At 38.5% G+C, this 23,398-nt stretch overlaps 1 protein-coding gene across 4 annotated transcripts in view; it reads left to right on the top strand.

Annotated features, from left to right (window-relative positions):
- Positions 1-23,398, top strand: part of LOC128695217 (cell division cycle 7-related protein kinase-like) — a 299,888-nt gene that overhangs the window by 142,204 nt on the left and 134,286 nt on the right. For all 4 annotated transcript variants that reach the window (XM_070091499.1, XM_070091498.1, XM_053785734.2 and 1 more), the window contains 2 exons: positions 10,702-10,894; positions 13,136-13,237. In XM_070091499.1, coding sequence (XP_069947600.1) covers positions 10,702-10,894; positions 13,136-13,237 — 295 coding nt within the window. The remainder of the gene's footprint in view (positions 1-10,701; positions 10,895-13,135; positions 13,238-23,398) is intronic.

The raw sequence follows: 23,398 nt of genomic DNA, 5'->3' as shown, positions 1-23,398 counted from the left end.
GGCATGGTGAACAAGGGTGACTGAGCCGGTGTTCCCACAATGCTATGCAGGCGCCTACATTTTTTGTTTACGGCGCACACCCACGGCGCAGACCCATTCTCTCACATGTAGGCCTATGAGAGCTTTCGCGCTAAATTTGACGGCGCTAGAATTTTGGCGTAGATCTACGGTTTGGACACTCACCGAAAAGCCGTAGATCTACAGGACGGACCCTGAAAGGGTTAAGGACCTCAGTAGAAATTCACTTTGTCTAACTTTTTTGGGTTATCCCAGGTTCTCTACACATATGCTGCTATGTATGCTAATCTATGTAACTGTATTTGTGTATACCTGAATAAACTTACTTATTTACTTCCTTCTATTATTTACTTATTCTGTCGACTGAGTACAAGAAACCACCCATTCACCTGTTTCAACTACCCAGTAAGGTGGTCAGAAATTGGCAATTTGGACAATTTCTCACAAATTTCTAAAGATGCCAATTTCAAAATAGGGTCCAGAATAAACATTGCATACATTCCTGGCACTACTATAACATGTTCTCTGTTCATTAATCACAGCTCTAGGCCCCTCTAATATTACTCTTGCTTTCTATTTTTAATTTTTTCATACAAAAAATAGATTTACTGTTATGTAGACTACTGTATTATTGTAATAATTGTATGAATAATGTCAACCCATTCGTGACTGCATATGAGACTGGCCAGTTGGACACGTATTGGACGGTGATGTCATTTGTTTACTCTTGAACACAGCAAAAGTCGAACATTTCCACTACTTTGAGCTCAGTTTCAAGGTACTTTTTGTCGTGAAACCAATCAAAATCATATCTATTTCTGTACTATATCTTCCATTCTGTCAAACGAGACCAAAAAAACGAGATTACAACCCATAAAAACTACATGAAAATATACCGCTAATGAGCAGCTAATGACTGAGTAGTGAACTCTGTTATTTATCATCCAATTTCTTTCATTTTTGGTGTACTTTAAGAAGCATCTTTCCATCATACATTGCCCATGTTTCAATAAGATAGCTTAACAAAGAATTGAGAAAAAAAAAATATTTATGAAAAATCATATATGGCAACCCCAAGCCAGGTACAGTGGTACCTCGAGTTTTGAACAGCTTCCAACTCGAACAGTTATGTAAGTGTATTTTTGTAAGTGCTTTTGTAAGTGTATTTTTGAGGGTCTGAAACAAACTAATCTAATTTACATTATTCCTTATGGGAACAAATTTGTTCGATATCAGCACTCAAACAGCCTTCTGGAATGCATTAAATTCGTAACTCGAGGTACAAGCTGTAGGTCTATGCCATTTGTTCAGCTCACTCAGGTAAGCTGTGAGTAGTAAATTTGGGCCTAGATATGAGAGAATGCATCTATGTGGTAAGTGTGCACCATATAAAACAAATCCTGCAGCATGCAGTGCATAATGAGAAAAAAAACTGAGACTGTGTTTTTGGATTAAAATAGCAACTTTGCTGTGTATTTTCGTATGTTTTTTATGGTTGTATTCGTGGTTGCTTGGTCTCATTTGATAGATTGGAAGATATATTATAGAAATAGAGATGATTTTGATTGAAATTAAGACACATGTGCAACATCTGGGTATCTTTATTGTAGACGTTTCACCATCCAGTGGCTTTATCAATACAAATTCCAGGACATAACTTGAAGACAGTAGAACTATGTACAGAAGATGAGGTAATCAGTCCCTCAGCCTTGGGGTAGGTGCGAAGAGCACCGTAGTCGTGGAGATTCTGAAGCAGAAGCAAGACCCCTGACGCTTATATACTAACGTCAGGTGGAAATGGGACGTGTAGCAGATGAGGGCATAGTCACTGGTAGGCGGGATTCCTCAGTGGAAGTAGGTCCTACCCAAAGAGATGGGTTAGTTGTAGTAGTAGTTGTCGTAGTCGTGCTTCTGCTTCAGAATCTCCATGGCTATGGTGCTCTTCGCACCTACTCCAAGGTTGAGGGACAGATTACCTCATCTTCTGTACATAGTTCTACTGTCTTCAAGTTATGTCCTGGAATTTGTATTGATAAAGCCACTGGATGGTGAAACGTCTACAATAAAGATACCCAGATGTTGCACATATGTCTTAATTTCATCTTGCCGGTATTATATACCATTCTTGTTCAACATGATTTTGATTGGTTTTAATACTGAAAATGGCTAGAAACTCTGCTCAAATTAGCGGAAATGTTCGATTTTTACCGATGTTCAAGAATAAACAAATAATGTCACATGTTCAATACACGTCAGCTGGTTGGTCTAATGTGCGTTCACGAATTCCCTGATATTATTTATACAATTATTGCAATATTGCATAACAGTAAATCTTCTATTTTTTGGTGTGAATAAAAATTCATTTTGTGAATAAAAAATCAAAATGGAATTCATTTGTAAAGCCTAAAAACATAACTGATGAACAGAGGAAATGTTAGTTTAGTGCCAGGAATGCCTGCATTGTTTATTCTGGACCCCATTTTGAAATTGGAATATTTTGTACTTTGTGGGAAATTGGCCAAATTACCGATTTCTGATCACTTTATTGGGTAGTTGAAATTGTTGAGTGGGTGATCTCTTGTGTTCCGTCGATAAAAATAGAAGTAATACTAGTGAAGTAGTTAAGAATTTGGTCGACTGAAATAATGTAATTGGCCTAAAGCTGGAGTCAGAGTGGGCAAAATCACCGGTGTATAAGTATCGCTGACGCTGCAAAATTCGCAAGAGGGTAATTTTGTCAATTTTCCATCAAATTTCGTACTTTTTGTTTTATTACCTTCAGAAAAAGATTCTCTACCATTTCATAAGATTTTTTTTTTTTTTTTTTAATTGTTGGACCTTGTGCACAAGTCTGAAATCAGGGGTCTAGACCTTGAAAGGGTTAGAGATGTCACAAGTAGGTGTAATGGCAGGGTAACCCCCTTGGAGTCATTTTCCAAATCAATCTTTGTATAAGTGATGGAGTGATGACCATTAAACTATTACTGACTGGCTTCTCTTTGACCACCCTGGTGATCAAATTTCTACATTTTATGTAATATAGTGATGCATGATAAACCATTCACAATAACCAGGAAAAAACATGTAAGAAATTATTGCTCTATGGTGTAGTGGGGGTTCGTAGATGTGATGGTTGGAGTTAAACACACTTGTTGAATGGTAACACATATATTGGCAGTGTGTGAAGAGGGAGGCCCAGCCTGCCTGTAGCTGCTTGGTAGGTCTAACGGGAACTGAGAAGGATCCCAGGCACGAAGGGCTCACAACAGTGTCACGTGATGTCACACATGCTAGTCACTGAGCCTACTGACCAGGGAGCCTAAATATATACATGGATGATACGATCCACAATATACTGCACAAGTATACATATAAGGGGATTCAGTAGCTATACTGACAGCTCGGTCATGTTACGTATGTCGTCTCGACATACAATACTACGCTATAGGCTGAACAGGCAGGTAGCTCTGGGCTGATTCTATACAATAGCAAAGACATATGTAACTTAGAAATGATGGATGGTATCGTAATGGGTGTTAACAAAATGAGTTTTAACATAATGCATTACGAATTATAAGAACAAATCATGGTATAATAAAGGATAGAATTGATCGATCGATCTGTATTCATGCACTCTACAGATTCTGAGGAAGAATAAATATATATATTTACAAAGGTGAAAGTAACTTAACAGCAAAGGCAAATCTGGTGTGCACAGATCAGTACTGCTAATCTCAGAATTCGGAGGGAACGTGAACACAAAAAATTTTTTCTCAAAAACTGATCAGCTAATAACAAAACACACAGTTGACAACTTCATTCATCTTAAACATCTAATTATACAGACTATGTACATTTAAACCCAACTCTGCGAGGGTAAGATTTACATGCAGAATGGTTATCGTCTTTGGGAGGATCGAATTCCTTTGCAATGGCTAACACATGCCTTGACTGAGGGAGATCTGAACAAGTATCTACAAAAGATACAGCTACATTCACTAGTGACTGTGGAATTACTAATTGGTATACTCTTCTGCTAGGAGTACTTAACTCGGCTGTTCGATACAGTAATTCTTGGCTCATTACAAAGTCACTAATGGATGCTGGTGGCTTCACAGTCAGAATAAGATCTTCCTGGAGCAGGAATCGAATCACACCAGACCACATGAGATCGGATCTTTCTTACTGGAGGAATGAACGAACTCAGTGGAGTGGATGACTCTCCCCGGTTGAAAAAAGTAATGCTATAACACGCAATATGAGCAAGGGAGAACGGATCTACTATCTCTCACTGCAAGCACAGGGGAAAAGAAATGAACACAGTCAGCAATACTCATATTCAGTCTGAGTCGCACACAGTGACACGAGGTATGAATGATAAAGATAACTTACAAACGTTAACATGTGAAAGTTACTCGAGAAACAGCTTTGTACATTGCAAGGATTACTGTCAACTAGGATGGGATCACCATCTGGAACACTAAGAACAACAACAGACACTCTAGCGAGAGCACTAGCCGCGACAGAGACGTCTTTCTGCATGTGGCATGTGACATCATCAAGAGATGGCATTACTAGTTTCAAGTAATCGTTTCTCTGTGGAGAAACTACTACTTGAACTAGCAGACATTGCAGGGATAGGCTGTGCACTTAAGATAGTCTGAGTGTCCCCAGACGCTTGAGGCAATGGGACACTATCCTACAAGTCTGAAGGTGTAGGTGGAACACAGATGGGAGTGACAGAGTTACTAGTGCCTGACCGCTCGGCTACGTTAATGAGGACTTCACGGATCTATAGGAACTTAATCTGAACTTTACATTCTGCAGCACTTTAACAAATCTCAGATACAAGCTGTGAGAACAAGCATGTTGCTCAAGGGCTAGGTATTGTCTTTCAGTCAGTAAGGGAATATTAGTACTGTGGACTGATTCATATTGACTTTGAGTGGCATGATACACTAAGTGAGCAAACATAAGTGACTGGGACATCTTCTCAGGGAACTTACTCAAGGACATAAAGGCAAGAAAAATAGAGAGAATGACACAATAAGCTTAAATGGGAAGAAAATGCTTAACTATTCTGCATAAGTAAAGAAAAATTTACTAAGTCACTCTGTAAGCAAGGAAAACTCAAGAGAAAATCAAGAGAAATTGTCCTTTACTCAAATCAAATTTACTCAAATTTACTTTAAATTGAATTAATGGCACAGTGAGTTGTCTTTACTCTTAATTCAATAAAGAAATTCAACAGTAAATGATAAAATGGAATCAATAAATCTTGTGCAAAATTAAAACAAACTGGGAAAGCAATTCACTGAAAATAAAATGACACACAAAAAATAAAATATTATGCACAGAACAAGGAATGTGAAACTGAAATCACAGAATATTGCACTGAAATAAACTGTAGCAATATTGCAAATAACAATTTCTAATCAAAAGTTCTGCATAACACAACACTACATAAAAATTTCTGAAAGAAAAAATTTAATGGTAGCACAATGTTTACACAAGAATTATTGCAAAATGAGTCAATATTGCAACAATAAAAAAAATTACACACACAAGAAAATGCAGTTTACAAGAGCAACACAAAAGAAATATTATCAAGGAATGAACTGATTGAACACTTTAACTCTTAACTGTAGCTTAAGCAACACTCACTGAACAAGCAAAAGAATGATTTACTTTAAAAAGAAGGCAAAAATTGCACTAAGAGTGAATTTGTTCAGTGAAATATGAAAAATAATAGAGGCAAAAAATACAAAACAAAGAAAGGTTAAGACTCACAGTGATGCAGGGACACAACAAAATATATCAATGTAAGCACAATACTATGAGAATTTTCTTGCAATGAAACTTGGGGTGTGAAAAATTGGAAAATAATTGTCTTGCTTCAACAAAATAATGGCACTATTGTCTGTGGAAATAAGACAAATTAGACACTGGCTAAATAAAAAGAATTAACACACGAATGTTCAACACACAGAAAAAAAAATGGCAAATGAATAAAAACAAAAACAGCAAGAATACACAAATGCTGGGAGAAAAAAAAAATAACTGAGGCAACACTGAGTTGTGATGCAGAATATAAGATAACAAGTTACTGAATTACTTCACTTTATAAATTACTAGGCAAGGAACACAGTACTGTGAACACACGATAATTGTGAAGTATAAACACAAGGTTATACTGCTTATATATTGCACACAGCAAGGGAAAAATGGAAAAGTACTTACTTCACATATATAAAAAACAAAATAAACACAACACAACAGACATAAAATAAAGCACAAAAATTAACACTGAAGAAAGAGGAAAAAAAAAAAAATTGCAAACAGGATATAATGAACACTGATCAAGAGTCACTGAAAAGAAATGTCACTCAGGAATCACTGCAAAATTGTCTCAACACTCGCAAATGTCTATAAAAATATGATCACTGTAATGACGTTGGTGGAGAATGAGTAGTGATGTGAGGTGGAGGGAGGTTGGTTGTAGCTGGCACAGCACTCCACTACTCTCAAACACGTTGAATTTGCACTTAAATTGATGATGGACTCACACAGGAGGCTTTTACGTAGGCGCACAGGGTCGAAGGAACACTCTTGTCTCTTGATCCCCTCTGTGGTCCGTAAAATATGGTGCTAGAACCGGTTGTAAGGGTAAAAATTACAGTGGTAGTGGTGATGGTGTGAGTGCTTGAGGCAGCCGCGCTGAGACACTGCGTGGTCACTGGGCCTATGGGATGAGTGGCGTAAGCCACTTGACACCCGCACTAGGCACAAAAATATTCTAAGCCAGGCTGGCTTAAAAAGCCCACAAAATACCACAACACCACAGGGATGATAAAGCACTCAGATCAGCTAGAACTGGAAGCACAAAGCGATGGAGAAGACTGTACCCACGTGGCTTGCTTGAGTACTGGGTTAAGTAACCTCAGTTAGTTGCTGACTGGCTTGGCTTAACCCTTCACACAGACTGGCTTGAGAACTTGTAACGATGAGCACAGCAGGGGTGGAAAGCTGGCTTGGCAGGCAAAGCTGGAATGGTTTAGAGCTGGGCTGGATTCACCCCCACAGACTGGCTTGGTGACTTGGTTTACTTTGCAAACCCGGGTCAACCCCTCGAAGTAATGCAAATAAGCAACTAAAACACTAAGACACAGACTGACCAGTAAGTAGGAAGCAATAGTCTGGGGAAAGCTTGCTCGGGGTAGCTGGCTTGGGACGTTGAGCATCACCCGTCTTGGGAGGCCTAAATGTTACAAGATGGCGACCGGCTCAGTAGAAATTTATCTCCAGAAATCGCTGTAATCATCAGAATTACAGGCCCTCCGCTGGCACCATTTGTAGTGGGGATTCGTAGATGTGATGGTTGGAGTTAAACACACTTGTTGGATGGTAACACATGTATTGGCAGTGTGTGAAGAGGGAGGCCCAGCCTGCCTGTAGCTGCTTGGTAGGTCTAACAGGAACTGAGAAGGATCCAAGTCGCGAAGGGCTCACAACAGCGTCACGTGACGTCACACATGCTAGTCACTGAGCCTACTGACCAGGGAGCCTAAATATATACATGGATGATACGATCCACAATATACTGCACAAGTATACATATAAGGGGATTCAGTAGCTATACTGACAATGGAAGTACATTGGATATTCATAATTCACGTGGGTTATGTTCCTGAAACTGCACTACCACTCATTTGATAGAATGGAAGACATATTACAGAAAAAGAGATGATTTTGATTGGTTTTAGTACTGGAAATGGCTTGAAACTGAGCTCAAAGTAGTGGAAATGTTAAATTTTTGCCGATGTTCAAGAGTAAACAAATGACCTCACACGTCTAATACATGCCAGCTGGTGGGTCTAATATACTTTCACAAATGTGGTGATATTATTTATACAGGTATTACAATATTGCATAACAGTAAATGTTCTATTTTTTGGTTTGAATAAAAATTCATTATGTGAATAAAAAATCAAAATGGAATTCATTAGCAAAGCCTGAAAATGCAACTAATGAACAGAGGAAATGTTAGTTTAGTGCCAGGAGTGCCTGCATTGTTTATTCTGAGCCCTATTTTGAAATTGGAGCATTTTTAACTTTGCATTAAATTGGCCAAATTACCAATTTCCAATCACTTTATTTTGTAGTAGAAACAGTTGACTTGGCGAATTCTTGTGCTCAATCGATAGAATAGAAGTAATACTAGTGAAATAGCTAAGAATTTGGTTGACTGGAATAATGCAATTGGCCTAAAATGGGAGTCAAAGTCCGCAAAATCGCCGATGCGTAAATATCGCGAGAGCATAATTTTGTCAATTTTCCATCAAATTTCATACTTTCTGTTTTATTACCTTCAGAAAAAGATTCTCTACCATTTCATAAGAAAAAATAACAAAATTATTTTTTGAAAATTCTTAGACACAGGTGCATAGTTTGAAATTTGACCTCTGGACCCTGAAAGGGTTAATATTGTACTGTACTTGTTAATCACCCTCAAGATGGGTTGGTAATTCTTATCCAGAAATGAGCAGAGTGGGTGACTGTGGCTCTACTGTTCCAAAATTGATGGTTGGGGTTGATGTGATATTGTTGAAGTTTTGTCAGTTTAATTTACCCTGCAGTTCTTTATACTGCAGTCAGTAAAGTCTAAGCATGATCCTTTTCAGTCAGCAAGTCTGTAACTTGCTCAGCAGTATGCAGTGACTGAGGTGTCTCTTGCAGTGTCAGCAATTGTTGTTCAGGCTCAGGTTTATCATTATCTTCATCGTGTCTCTGCCTCTGGGAATTTAATTCCTGTAACATTTCCTCTGCATTTGGTTTCTCATTGTAATCTTATAATTCATTGATGTCATCTTCAAGTCCCTTACCGGGCCCACTCCTTGTTGAACCAACAGTTTCCTGAACTTGACTTGCAATGCTGATGAAAAAACTGTAAAATCATTCACTATATTTTTCTCTAGCTAGCATTTGTTGTTGTGATTTTTAGTATATGATCCCATGCTTTTTTGACTTAGGGGAGTGTTTCTTCAATGTTAAATTTGTACCAAAACTCTGGCACTGCACTGTCCTGTCTTGTCAGTTGCTGCCACTAGTTTCTGCACCAGACTGTGTGTAGTGGTACTTGAATGTTTTGATAACCTCTTGATCCACTGGTTGTATCAAGAATGTTGTATTTGGTGGAAAACAAGACAACCTTGACAACTTGCTCCACATCCTCCAGGAGTTGAGGATGACTTTGCCAATTATTAAAGATGAGGAGAACCCTGAATGCAGGATTATTTAGGGACAGGTACATCCTCACTTCAGGAATAGTAATACTTAAACCACTCAGTGAAGCAAGACTCAGTCACCCATGCTGTAGCTTTGGACTCCCTAATAAGTCAACATGTCCTTGTCTGTACCTTTTAACTCATTCAGCTTGCTTAGACAAGCTGTGATTGGTAAATTTTGACCTAGCTATGAGAGAATGGGTTTATGCAGTGAGTGCGCACAGTATAAAAGAAAATCATGCAAAACTGACAGCTTGTTTTGCTTATAATAGCAACTTTGATGTCTTTTCTAGAATGGTTTTAATGATTTTATTGGCTGTTTCTTGGCATAATTTGATGGAATGGAAAACACATTATTCAAATAGAGATGGTTTTGATTATTCTCAGAACTGGAAGTAGCCTGAAATTGGGCTCAAACTATCAGAAATATTATTTTTTTGCCAATTTTCCTGAGGACAAATAAGATCCACTTTCAACCCTCAGTCTGTTTTATGGGTTTTTACTAGGTATAATTCAATTATTGGGATGCCATAAAACATGACTAATCATTCCTGATTATATTTTATTATCTGGGAAATAGAGTAAATCTACTATCTTTGTTTGATTATGAACTCAAAATGGAAAGCAAATGTAATGTAGAAGATGCCTGGGGACATGATGATGAACAGAGGAAATGTTGTTTTAGTGCCAGGAATGTTTACATTATTTATTTTGCACTCTGTTTATAAACTGGTATTTTTTAAATTTATGTAAAATTGGCCAAATTACCAACTTCTGTGCAATTTATAGGGCAGTTGAAATAGTTGAATGAACAGTTTCTTGTGCTCAGCTGATAGAATGGAAGGTATAATAGTGAAATAGTATAGAATTTGGTTAAATGGAACAATGGAATTGGCTTAAACTAGGACTCAGAGCGGGCAAAGTCATTGTGTAATTCCAAAGTGCCTGTGTAATTTCATAAGTTTTCCATCAAATTTTGTACTTTTAGTACCATTACTTTTCTAAAGATTCTTTACCATTTCAGATTTTATCCTTGTAAAAATCCTGACTGTAAGCACTTTTAATTTCGTGACCCTGACAGTGAAAGGGTTAAAAAAAATTCTAACTGAATAAATTCAAATTTAATAAAGGGTTTAGGAAATTCCTCCATTGGTACTTTGAGTTTTAAATGAGTGGAAGACACTGAAGTGGAGCTTTGACACTAATATCCAGATTGTTTTTCAAATTAGACCACACACACTAATACACAAGTGGAATGATGGGCCAGTAGGTCTACTGCATTACTTATATGTATTTCTATTTTAGTACAGTAGTAGAGCATTGAAGCTAGGATACTGTAGCAAGATGTTTAATTTTTGTTTTGTTGATAAATTAACCTAATTCCACTTCATTTTATTAGGTACTCCTTGGTAGACTTTGGTCTGGCACAAGAAGTTGGACAACCAATGATCCTGGGTTGTAGTGAGGCAGGAAGGTTCAACTCTCAGAGTACCAGAAGTAAACCCTCAGCAGCAACAGCGGCTGTCATTGTTGATACTCCTCACCTGACCAGCACCAAGACAGTCAAGAGGAAGCTAGGAGTCTCTCCTGGGGTACTGCAACTCTCACTCTCCATTATCTTAAACAATTCTCTTCAATTGTCCTGTCAAATGCAGTAATTGGAACATCTTCAGTATAAATATTTAATTCACAAATAACTTATAAATAGATTAAAGTTGAATAACATTTTGATATGTTGTGGACTATTATCATGTTCATTTTAACACTTTCCCTGTCATGGCCACAAAAATTAGAAGATACATCAGGGTTGCAAGATAAATAGAATTATCTTCCAAAATAGTAAATAATCTCTTTTTGAGGTAACTCCAAAAAAGTAAAATTTGGCATTAAACTTGGGGAATTATACAGCCTTGAAGTTCAAAGTCAGTAAGCACTTTATGTAACTGTAATTTTTCTCAATTTGGGGCCTATTTTAGCCATGTCCATTGATCAAAGAGACCCAGTTCTTAGCTATTTTTGGTCATTCATCTATCAGAACTACCCAGTAAAGTGCCCAGAAGTTAATAATCTGGCCAGTTTTAAACAAAATTCATCAAATTCCAAATTCCCAACCGAGCCCAGTAATAAACATTGTAGACATTCCAACCCCTAAAGTAATGTTTCCTCTTCATTAACCCTTTGGGAGTTTCGGAAGTACTAGTACATCTTACGACCCAGGGTTTTTGACGTACTAGTATGCCTAAATTCTAGCGCCCTCAAATCTAGTGAGAGAAAGCTGGTAGGCCTACATATGTAAGAATGGGTCTATGTGGTTAGTGTGCGCAGTATAAAAAAAATCCTACAGACACAGTGTGTAATAAGAAAAAAAAACTTTGACCATGTTTTTGGATTAAAACAGCGACTTTGCACTGTATTTTCATATGGTATTTATTGTTGTATTCTAGTTTTCTTGGTCTCTTTTTATAGAATGGAAGACATATTACAGAAATTGAGATGATTTTGACTGATTTTACAATGAAAAGTACCTTGAAATTGAGCTCAAATTAGCAGAAATGTTCGATTTTTACCAACGTTCAAAAGTAAACAAATCATGCCAAGCATCCAATACACGTCAACTGGTGAGTCTAATATTTTTTCAGAAGTGCGCTGATATTATTTATACCATTTCTACACTAATGCAGTAGTCTGCATAACAGTAAATCTTATTTTTTTTTTTGTAAGAATAAAAATTCAAAGTGGAAAGCCATAGAAATATAAGAGGGGCTTGGGGATGTGACTAACAAACAGAGAACTTGTTATTTTAGTGCCAGGAATGTCTTTCTTGTTTATTCTGGACCCTGTTCGGAAATTGGCATCTTTTGAAATTTGTGTGAAATTGGCAAAATTGCTAAATTCTGACCACTTTATTGGATAGTTGAAATCGGTAAATGGGTGGTTTCTTGTACTCATTTGATAGAAAAAATGGAGTTTTAGCGAAATAGTTATGATTCTTGTCGACTAGTACACTGGAATTGGCCGAAAATAGGGCTCAAAGTGGGCAAAATTGGTGATGCGTAAACATCGTCGAGAAGGCTAACTTCGCAAGAGCATAATTCCGTAAGTTTTCCATCAAATTTCATACTTTTGGTGTCATTATGATCGGGAAAAGATTCTCTATCTTTTCATGAGAAAAAATAATTTTTTTTTTTTTTTTTTTTTTTGAAATTTGGCTGACCCTGAGAACAAGTCTCTGAGAGGACCTGTCGACCCCCAAAGGGTTAATCACTTCCTTCAGGCCTCTCCTATGCTATAACACTTTCCCTTCATTTTCAATCCACCATCACAAGATATCAAAGTGTTACCCTATTTCTCGGCTTATAAAAAAATCCATCAAAATGGAAGCAGGTTTAATAGAAACCCATAAAATAAACCAGGGAGGGAGGGGTAGCAGGACTCCTTTCCTTCCTCAGGAAAATCACCAAAAATCAAATATTGCTGCTATTTTGAGGTCTATTTCAAATCATTTCATGTTTGAAACTGACCAAAATCATTTGCATTTCAATAGTATGCTTCCACTCTATCAATTAACACCAAGAAACAGCCAATAAAAGCAAGACAACCATCCAAGAAAACTCCTCAGTCACTATTTTAACCCAAACAAGATCAGAGGCAAGTTGAAGACCACTTATTTATGAATTGTTCCATATCCTACCGAGGCAGGTGACCTGAAACGAAAAATGAAAGTTTCTCTTTTTAAATTTAGTAATGTATACAGGAGAAGGGGTTATTGTGAGTTTTTATCTTTCTGAAAAATTCATGTTGGAATTAATTTTTGTATTTTTGTTACCTTGAAGGAAGCTATGGAGAGTGAGAGGAACAAGCGTGTTTGTCGCTTGTCACCGCCTACCAGTGACGTCTCTGGTATCCTCTCCAGCACCACAAGTCGTGTTAACCCGGTTAGTACAATGCATATTAGTACAGTAAACTTCACGTTAACTGGCCGTGATTTAATGGGCTTTGGAAATTCAAGACAAAATAGAATGAGTCAATTGAGCTGGTTACAAAATTGTTCGTTATTGCTGCTACAGTCACAGGTAAACACCCTCATCTCTTCACCATCACTCACTGTTATTATTGTTGTTACAGTCACAGCTAAACAACCTCATCTCTCCACCATCACTCACTGTTATTATTGTTGTTACAGTCACAGCTAAACAACCTCATCTCTCCACCATCACTCATTGTTATTATTGCTGCTACAATCACAGCTAAACAACCTCATCTCTCCACCATCACTCATTGTTATTATTGCTGCTACAGTCACAGGTAAACACCCTCATCTCTTCACCATCACTCACTGTTATTATTGTTGTTACAATCACAGCTAAACAACCTCATCTCTCCACCATCACTCACTGTTATTATTGCTGCTGCAATCACAGCTAAACAACCTCATCTCTCCACCATCACTCACTTATTATTGCTACTGTCATAGCTAAACAACCTCATCTCTCCACCATTGCTTTCATTGTTATTTCCTTACTCAGCAAACTGCTCTCATCACATACAAAATTTTTTTTCTTTTTTTAACACGTTGGCCATTGCCCACTGAGGCAGGGTGACCCAAAAAGAAATACCCAAAAAGAAAGAAAAAAACTTTCATCGTCATTTAACATTTTCACTATCACTCATACATAATCACTTTCTTTGCAGAGGCGCTCAGATACGACAAATTAGATGTCCCTCAAAACTACCAATATCCCATACCCCTCCTTTAAGATGCAGGCATTTTGCTTCCCATTTCCAGGACTCGAGTCCAGCTAACCAGTTCCCTGAATACCTTCACAGAATATTACCCTGCTCACACTCCAACAGCTTGTTAGGCCTCAAAAACCATTTGTCTCCATTCACCCCTATCTAACATGCTCATGCATGCTTGTTGGAAGTCCAGGCCCCTCGTCCACAAAACCTCCTTTACACCCCTCCCTCCAACCTTTTTGAGGACAACCCCTACCTTTCCTTCCTTCCTTCCTTCCCCTACAGACTTATATGCTCTCCAAGTCATTCTACTTTGTCCCATTCTCTCTAAATGACCAAACCACCTCAGCAACACCTCTTCAGCCCTCTTGATTAATACAAATGTATAGTACATATATTAAATTACCAATAGAAATGGGAAATTGAATAATGGTTAATTGATGAAAATGAAATCAGTCCTGTAATAACAATAATTTTAGTTCAGTGTTATGTCTCTCTTCACAATAGTGATCCGAAAATGACCAATTTATGTTGGTCAGTGTAGCTGGAGAAAGAAATCATTGGCTAGATAAATTTTGTTAGTCTTTATTTAGTATTATTATTATTTTTATTTTTTAAAAATCCGGCCGTATCCCACCGAGGTAGGGTGACCTAAAAAAAAAAAGAATGAGAGCTTTTCTTTTGAAATATAGTAATATATACAGGAGAAGGGGCTACAAGCCCCTTGCTCCTGGCATATTAGTCACCTCTTACGACATATATGGCTTATGGAGGAAGAATTCTGTTTCACTTCCCCATGAAAAATTATTATATTAGGTCAGCCAGTTAGGAGCAAGGGGCTAGTCACTCCTCCTCCTCCTGTATAAATTACTAAATTTTAAAAGAGAAAGTTTTGATTTTCTTTTTTGGTTCACCCTGTCTTGGTGGGATATGGCTGGTTTGTTGACTGAAGAAAGAAAATCAGCCAGTTATTATTATTATTATTATTTTTTTTTTCAACAAACCAGCCGTATCCCACCAAGGCAGGGTGGCCCAAAAAGAGAAACGAAAGTTTCTCTTTTCAAATTTAGTAATTTATATGGGAGAAGGGGTTACTAGCCCCTTGCTCCCGGCATTTTAGTCACCTCTTATAACACGCATGGCTTATGGAGGAAGAATTCTGTTCCACTTCCCCATGGAGATAAGAGGAAATAAACAAGAACAAGAGCTAGAAAGAAAATAGCAGAAAACCCAGAGGGGTGTGTGTATATATGCTTGTACATGTATGTGTAGTGTGACCTAAGTGTAAGTAGAAGTAGCAAGACATACCTGAAATCTTGCATGTTTATGAGACAGAAAAAAGACACCAGCTATCCTACCATCATGTAAAACAATTACAGGCTTTCGTTTTACACTCACTTGGCAGGACGGTAGTACCTCCCTGGGCGGTTGCTGTCTACCAACCTACCACCTAGAATTATTATTATTACAGTGGACCCCCGCATAACGATTACCTCCGAATGCGACCAATTATGTAAGTGTATTTATGTAAGTGCGTTTGTATGTGTATGTTTGGGGGTCTGAAATGGACTAATCTACTTCACAATATTCCTTATGGGAATAAATTCGGTCAGTACTGGCACCTGAACATACTTATGGAGTGAAAAAATATCGTTAACCGGGGGTCCACTGTATTTATTATTATTATTTATTATTATTATTTATTATTATTATTATTATTATTATTATTATTTAGGACATTGGCAATCTACCACCAAGGCAGGGTGACCCAAAAAAGAAAGAAACACCTTCACCATCATTCAGCACTTTCACCATCCTTCATACATAATCACTATCTTTGCAGAGGTGCCCAGATATGACAGTTTAGATGTCACAACTTCCAACTGCCAATATCTCAGCCCCTTCCTTTAAAGTGAAGGCATCGTACCTCCTACCTCCAGGAATCGAGTCCGGCTAACCAGTTTCTCTGAATCCCTTCACAAAATATTACCCCACTCGCACTCCAACAGCTTGTCAGGTCCCCAAAACCATTTGTCTCCATTCATTTTTTTTTTCTCAACAAGTCGGCTGTCTCCCACTGAGGCAGGGTGACCCAAAAAAGAAAGAAAATCCCCAAAAAGAAAATACTTTCATCATCATTCAACACTTTCACCTCACTCACACAATCACTGTTTTTGCAGAGGTGCTCAGAATACAACAGTTTAGAAGCATATACATATAAAGATGCACAACATATCCTTCCAAACTGCCAACACCCCAAACCCCTCCTTTAGAGTGCAGGCATTGTACTTCCCATTTCCAGGACTCAAGTCTGGCTATATAAAAATAACTGGTTTCCCTGAATCCCTTCACTAAATATTACCCTGCTCACACTCCATCAGCTTGTCATGTCCCAAATACCATTCGTCTCCATTCACTCCTATCTAACACGCTCACGCATGCTTGCTGGAAGTCGTTCATTATTTTTTTTTTTTTTTTAAAAGTCGGCCGTCTCCCACCAAGGCAGGGTGACCCAAAAAGAAAGAAAATCCCCAAAAAGAAAATACTTTCATTATCATTCAACTCTTTCACCTCACTCACACATTATCACTGTTTTTGCAGAGGTGCTCAGAACACAACAACTTAGAAGCATGTACGTATAAAGATACACAACATATCTCTCTAAACTATCAATATCCCGAACCCCTCCTTTAGAGTGCAGGCATTGTACTTCCCGTTTCCAGGACTCAAGTCCGGCTATATAAAAATAACCGGTTTCCCTGAATCCCTTCACTAAATATTACCCTGCTCACACTCCAACAGATTGTCAGGTCTCAAATACCATTCGTCTCCATTCACTGCTATCAAACACGCTCACGCATGCCTGCTGGAAGTCCAAGCCCCTCGCCCACAAAACCTCCCTTACCCCTTCCTTCCAATCTTTTCGAGGACGACCCCCTACCCTGCCTTCCTTTCCCTACAGATTTAAATGCTCTCCATGTCATTCTACTTTGATCCATTCTCTCTAAATGACCAAACCACCTCAACAACCCCTCTTCAGCCCTTTGGCTAATACTTTTATTAACTCCACACCTTCTCCTAATTTCCACACTCCGAATTTTCTGCATAATATTTACACCACACATTGCCCTTAGACAGGACATCTCCACTGCCTCCAACCGCCTCCTCGCTGCTGCATTCACAACCCAAGCTTCACACCCATATAAGAGTGTTGGTACTACTATACTTTCATACATTCCCTTCTTTGCCTCCATAGATAATATTTTTTGTCTCCACATATACCTCAATACACCACTCACCTTTTTTCCCTCATCAATTCTATGATTAACCTCATCCTTCATAAATCCATCCGCTGACACGTCAACTCCCAAGTATCTGAAAACATTCACTTCTTCCATACTCCTCCTCCCCAATTTGATATCCAGTTTTTCTTTATCTAAATCATTTGATACCCTTATCACCTTACTGTTTTCTATGTTCACTTTCAACTTTCTACCTTTACACACACTCCCAAACTCGTCCACTAACCTTTGCAATTTTTCTTTAGAATCCCATAAGCACAGTATCAGCAAAAAGCAACTGTGTCAATTCTCATTTTGTATTTGATCCCCCATAATTTAATCCCACCCCTCTTCCGAACACCCTAGCATTTACTTCCTTTACAACCCCATCTATAAATATATTAAACAATCATGGTGACATTACACATCCCTGTCTAAGACCTACTTTTACCGGGAAGTAGTCTCCCTCTCTTCTACACACCCTAACCTGAGCCTCACTATCCTCATAAAAACTCTTTACAGCATTTAGTAACTTACCACCTATTCCATATACTTGTAACATCTGCCACATTGCTCCCCTATCCACTCTATCATATGCCTTTTCTAAATCCATAAATGCAATAAAAACTTCCCTACCTTTATCTAAATACTGTTCACATATATGCTTCAATGTAAACACTTGATCTACACATCCCCTACCCACTCTGAAACCTCCTTGCTTATCCGCAATCCTACATTCTATCTTGCCTCTAATTCTTTCAATTATATTCCTACTGTACACTTTTCCTGGTATACTCAGTAAACTTATTCCTCTATAATTTTTACAATCTCTTTTGTCCCCCTTTCCTTTATATAAAGAGACTATACATGCTCACATGAGGGAATATTTTGAGGAATTGTTAAATGTTGATGAAGATAGGGAAGCTGTGATTTCGTGTATAGGGCAAGGAGGAATAACATCTTGTAGGAGTGAGGAAGAGCCAGTTGTGAGTGTGGGGGAAGTTCGTGAGGCAGTAGGTAAAATGAAAGGGGGTAAGGCAGCCGGGATTGATGGGATAAAGATAGAAATGTTAAAAGCAGGTGGGGATATAGTTTTGGAGTGGTTGGTGCAATTATTTAATAAATGTATGGAAGAGGGTAAGGTACCTAGGGATTGGCAGAGAGCATGCATAGTTCCTTTGTATAAAGGCAAAGGGGACAAAAGAGAGTGCAAAAATTATAGGGGGATAAGTTTGTTGAGTGTACCTGGTAAAGTGTATGGTAGAGTTATTATTGAAAGAATTAAGAGTAAGACGGGGAATAGGATAGCAGATGAACAAGGAGGCTTTAGGAAAGGTAGGGGGTGTGTGGACCAGGTGTTCACAGTGAAACATATAAGTGAACAGTGTTTAGATAAGGCTAAAGAGGTCTTTGTGGCATTTATGGATTTGGAAAAGGCGTATGACAGGGTGGATAGGGGAGCAATGTGGCAGATGTTGCAGGTGTATGGTGTGGGAGGTAGGTTACTGAAAGCAGTTTTTAGTTTTTACGAGGATAGTGAGGCTCAAGTTAGAGTATGTAGGAAGGAGGGAAATTATTTCCCAGTAAAAGTAGGCATTAGACAAGGATGTGTGATTACACCGTGGTTATTTAATATACTGTATTTATAGATGGGGTTGTAAGAGAAGTAAATGTGAGGGTCTTGGCAAGAGGCGTGGAGTTAAAAGATAAAGAATCACACATAAAGTGGGAGTTGTCCCAGTTGCTCTTTGCTGATGACACTGTGCTCTTGGGAGATTCTGAAGAGAAGCTGCAGAGATTGGTGGATGAATTTGGTAGGGTGTGCAAAAGAAGAAAATTAAAAGTGAATACAGGAAAGAGTAAGGTAATGAGGGTAACAAAAAGATTAGGTGATGAAAGATTGGATATCAGATTGGAGGGAGAGAGTATGGAGGAGGTGAATGTTCAGATATTTGGGAGTGGACATGTCAGCGGATGGGTCTATGAAAGATGAGGTGAATCATAGAATTGATGAGGGGAAAAGGGTGAGTGGTGCACTTAGGAGTCTGTGGAGACAAAGAACTTTGTCCTTGGAGGCAAAGAGGGGAATGTATGAGAGTATAGTTTTACCAATGCTCTTATATGGGTGTGAAGCATGGGTGATGAATGTTGCAGCGAGGAGAAGACTGGAGGCAGTGGAGATGTTATGTCTGAGGGCAATGTGTGGTGTGAATATAATGCAGAGAATTCCTAGTTTGGAAGTTAGGAGGAGGTGCGGGATTACCAAAACTGTTGTCCAGAGGGCTGAGGAAGGGTTGTTGAGGTGGTTCGGACATGTAGAGAGAATGGAGCGAAACAGAATGACTTCAAGAGTGTATCAGTCTGTAGTGGAAGGAAGGCGGGGTAGGGGTTGGCCTAGGAAAGGTTGGAGGGAGGGGGTAAAGGAGGTTTTGTGTGCGAGGGGCTTGGACTTCCAGCAGGCATGCGTGAGCGTGTTTGATAGGAGTCAATGGAGACAAATGGTTTTTAATACTTGACGTGCTGTTGGAGTGTGAGCAAAGTAACATTTATGAAGGGATTCAGGGAAACCGGCAGGCCGGACTTGAGTCCTGGAGATGGGAAGTACAGTGCCTGCACTCTGAAGGAGGGGTGTTAATGTTGCAGTTTAAAAACTGTAGTGTAAAGCACCCTTCTGGCAAGACAGTGATGGAGTGAATGATGGTGAAAGTTTTTCTTTTTCGGGCCACCCTGCCTTGGTGGGAATTGGCCAGTGTGATAATAAAAAAAAATACATGCTCTCCACCAATCTCTAGGTACCTTCCTCTCTTTCATACATTTATTAAACAAAAATACCAACCACTCCAACTGATTTATATATGTATCTCTGTATCTCAGAGTGGGCAGTGTGATGTGATACAGTTGCAATTGTAGGTCTCTAGTGAAGGTGGTGGCCACCCTTTTGCACGTGGGCCCCAAGATATGAATGCAGTCAATACTCTAGAGTTACGTACGTGGAAGGGTGATAAGCTGTGGTACACCTAGAAATAACTGTGAGTCACGTGCAACTGTCTGGTCCAGTAGCGAGAGTTCCTTGATCGCGGTGAAATGTAATTTGAGCTGCGAGTGTTAAATAGTATTTCACTGCACAAGTCCTATGGATAGGTCTCCCATTTCTCTCACTGCCTATGGTATGACTGACCGGTAGGCATGTTGCATACCCTGTGGACACTCATAGGGAGGCTGCAGTGGTGCTTACAGCTATTGTGTACGCTGTGATGTGTTATAGTTTACCAAGCTAAATTCTGTCTAGCTCTAACTTAGCTTAAATACGTTTAGGTAGTAGTGTACAGTACTTTAGCCTGTGGGTTTCGTTACAGATTAAATCTTACAAATTAAGAATATATAAATGTGGCACCTGGCCTCAATAGGCATTGCCTCCCCTCCTTACTCTCTCAACTGGGGAAAGGTTTGTAATGTCTGGAAATTCAAACAAGATTTTCCACAGGTTCAGCGCGCCTTAGTGGCAGATGGCTGGTGTGTTAAAAAAAAAAATGCACCTCCTCCATACTTCCTCCAGCATGATATCCAGTCTTTGATTGCCTAGACTTTTTGTTTCTCTTATCACCTTGCTCTTTTCTGTTTACTTTTAATTTCTGTCTTTACATACCCTCCCATATTCGTCTATCAATCTTTACAACTTCAAAATCTGCCAAGAAAACTGTATCTTCCACAGAGAGTAACTGTAACACGTCTCTGCATAAGATTCATTACCTTTTTAACCCTTTGACTGTCGCAAGCCCATTTCTGAAACTGTCATTCTGTGTTGAAAAATATTTGAAAATTAAAAAATTATTTTTTCTTACCAAAATGTTAGGATTATTTTGCTGAGTGTTTAAAGCCTAAAAAAAAATATTTTTTTTTGTGATGATTACTTACCGAGATATAGAGGCGTAAAGTTGGCAGAAAATGAGCCGCGTATGGCAACAGCGGTGAATGCCACTCACCCGGTAAACATTTTTTTTACTCCCATTCAAAGGTTTCTTGCTTTTTCCACTACTTTATTTTTTCAAGTAACTTATGTGGCCTATGAGACCAAAGTAAAGTGCAATGTAATTTTATTTTAGCATGATACATGTTTGTACAAAGGAGCATGACAATTGGGTGTACATGGCAAAAGCCCCTTTATGTGCAGAGCAATTTGGGCAAACTTAAGAGGTTTTGTGTGCAAGGGGCTTGGACTTTCAGCAAGCATGCATGAGCGTGTTAGACAGGAGCGAATGGAGACAAATGGTTTTTAGGACTTGATGTGCTGTTTGAGTGTAAGCAAGGTAACATTTATGAGGGGATTCAAGGAAACCGGCAGGCCGGACTTGAGTTCTGGAGATGGTAAGTACAGTGTCTGCACTCTGAAGGAGGGGTGTTAATGTTACAGTTGTATAACTGTGGTGTAGGCATGCCTCTGGCAAGACAGTGGAGTAAATGATGATGAAAGTTTTTCTTTTTCAGGCCCCCTGCCTTGGTGGGAAACTGCCGATGTGTTAATAAAAAAAAAGGCAATAATAGTGCAGTAATTGTACATGTGGTCATTACGTGAGTTAAAATGAATACAAAAAAATTGACTAGTCTGTTTGTTCATGCTATATGGTTTTAATAAGTTTGGTAGAGAAGAATTACAGTTTTGATTATTAACCTAAAGTGGACACAATGGAATGATTAACATTTGAGAAGATTACAGATATTGAGAGTAAGTATATATTTATTATAATGTTTTAACTAAGTTCATGATATTGAGCAAATAGACATATAGTTTTTACATATTTACATGTATATATGATGGGCTAGGATAGGTTAAGGAGATAAGGTGTTTCCTAACTGTGGTTTTAAAAATGCTAGCTGAGCCAGTGGTTCTGGAGATTTCTGGCAGAGAGTTCCAGATTTTGGGTCCTTTTTAAAATGTACATTTAAGTTTTTGAAAAGACTTAGCCTGATATGTGGAATGTCATAAATATTTTTGTGCCTAGTAGTATGTCCATGGGTCCTATTGCAACTGTCAAGAAAGCGCTTCAGGTCAGGATTTATATTAGAATTGATTGCTCTGTAAATGTAGGTGGCACAGTAGTATGAGTGAAGAGTTGGGGGGGAGGTGTTGTCTAGCTGCAGAATGTGTGATCATTCTCACTGCAGCTTTTAGTTGGTTATTATTGGCTTTAGGTGATTTGTTGTTGTGGAACCCCAGCCACAAATAGCATAGTTGAGGTAGGAGTACATCAGTGAATGGTATAGTGTAAATAGTGCTGTTTGTAGTACATAGTAATGTATTTTTGAGAGGATGCCAACTGTTTTAGATACTTTTTTATGTGTTGGATATGGGTGTTGAATTTCAGGTTGCTGTCACGGTGTAGACCCAGAAATTTTCCCTCGTTATTTTTAGCAATAAGGATGTTAAGCATAATGTTTAGTTGGGCCTCACTTGCTCTACTCCCAAACATAATGTAAAAGGTTTTGTCTGTGTTCAGTGTAAGTTTATTGACAGTCCCAGGTTGTTATTTTTTGTGAGCTCTTCATGAACAGTACTATTAAGTGGGGCTAGATTAACCCTTTCAGGGTCCGTCCCATAGATCTACGGCTTTACATTCAGGGTCCAAACCGTAGATCTACGTCATGAGCTCAGCTCACTCTGATAAACTGTGGGTGGTACATTTGTGCCTAGATATGAGAGAATACATCTATGTGGTATGTGTGCACCACATAAAACAGATCCTGCAGCACACTGTGTATAATGAGAGAAAAAAAACTGAAATCATGATTTTTCGATTAAAACAGCGACTTTGCAGTGTTTTTTCGTATGTTTTTTATAGTTGTATTTGCAATTTCTTGGTCTCATTTGATAGAATGGAAGACATATTACAGAAATAGAGATGATTTTGATTGGTTTTAGCACTGGAAATGGCTTGAAACTGAGCTCAAAGTAGCAGAAATGTTAAATTTTTGCCGATATTCAAGAGTAAACAAACGACCTCACACGTCTAATACACGCCAGCTGGTGGGTCTAATATACATTCACAAATATGGTGATGATATTTATACAATTATTACAAT

The sequence above is a fragment of the Cherax quadricarinatus genome, chromosome 35, assembly GCF_038502225.1.
Source record: "Cherax quadricarinatus isolate ZL_2023a chromosome 35, ASM3850222v1, whole genome shotgun sequence".
Lineage (NCBI taxonomy): Eukaryota > Metazoa > Arthropoda > Malacostraca > Decapoda > Parastacidae > Cherax > Cherax quadricarinatus.
Note: the sequence above shows the minus strand (reverse complement) of the source record. Positions and strands in the feature narration are given on the sequence as shown.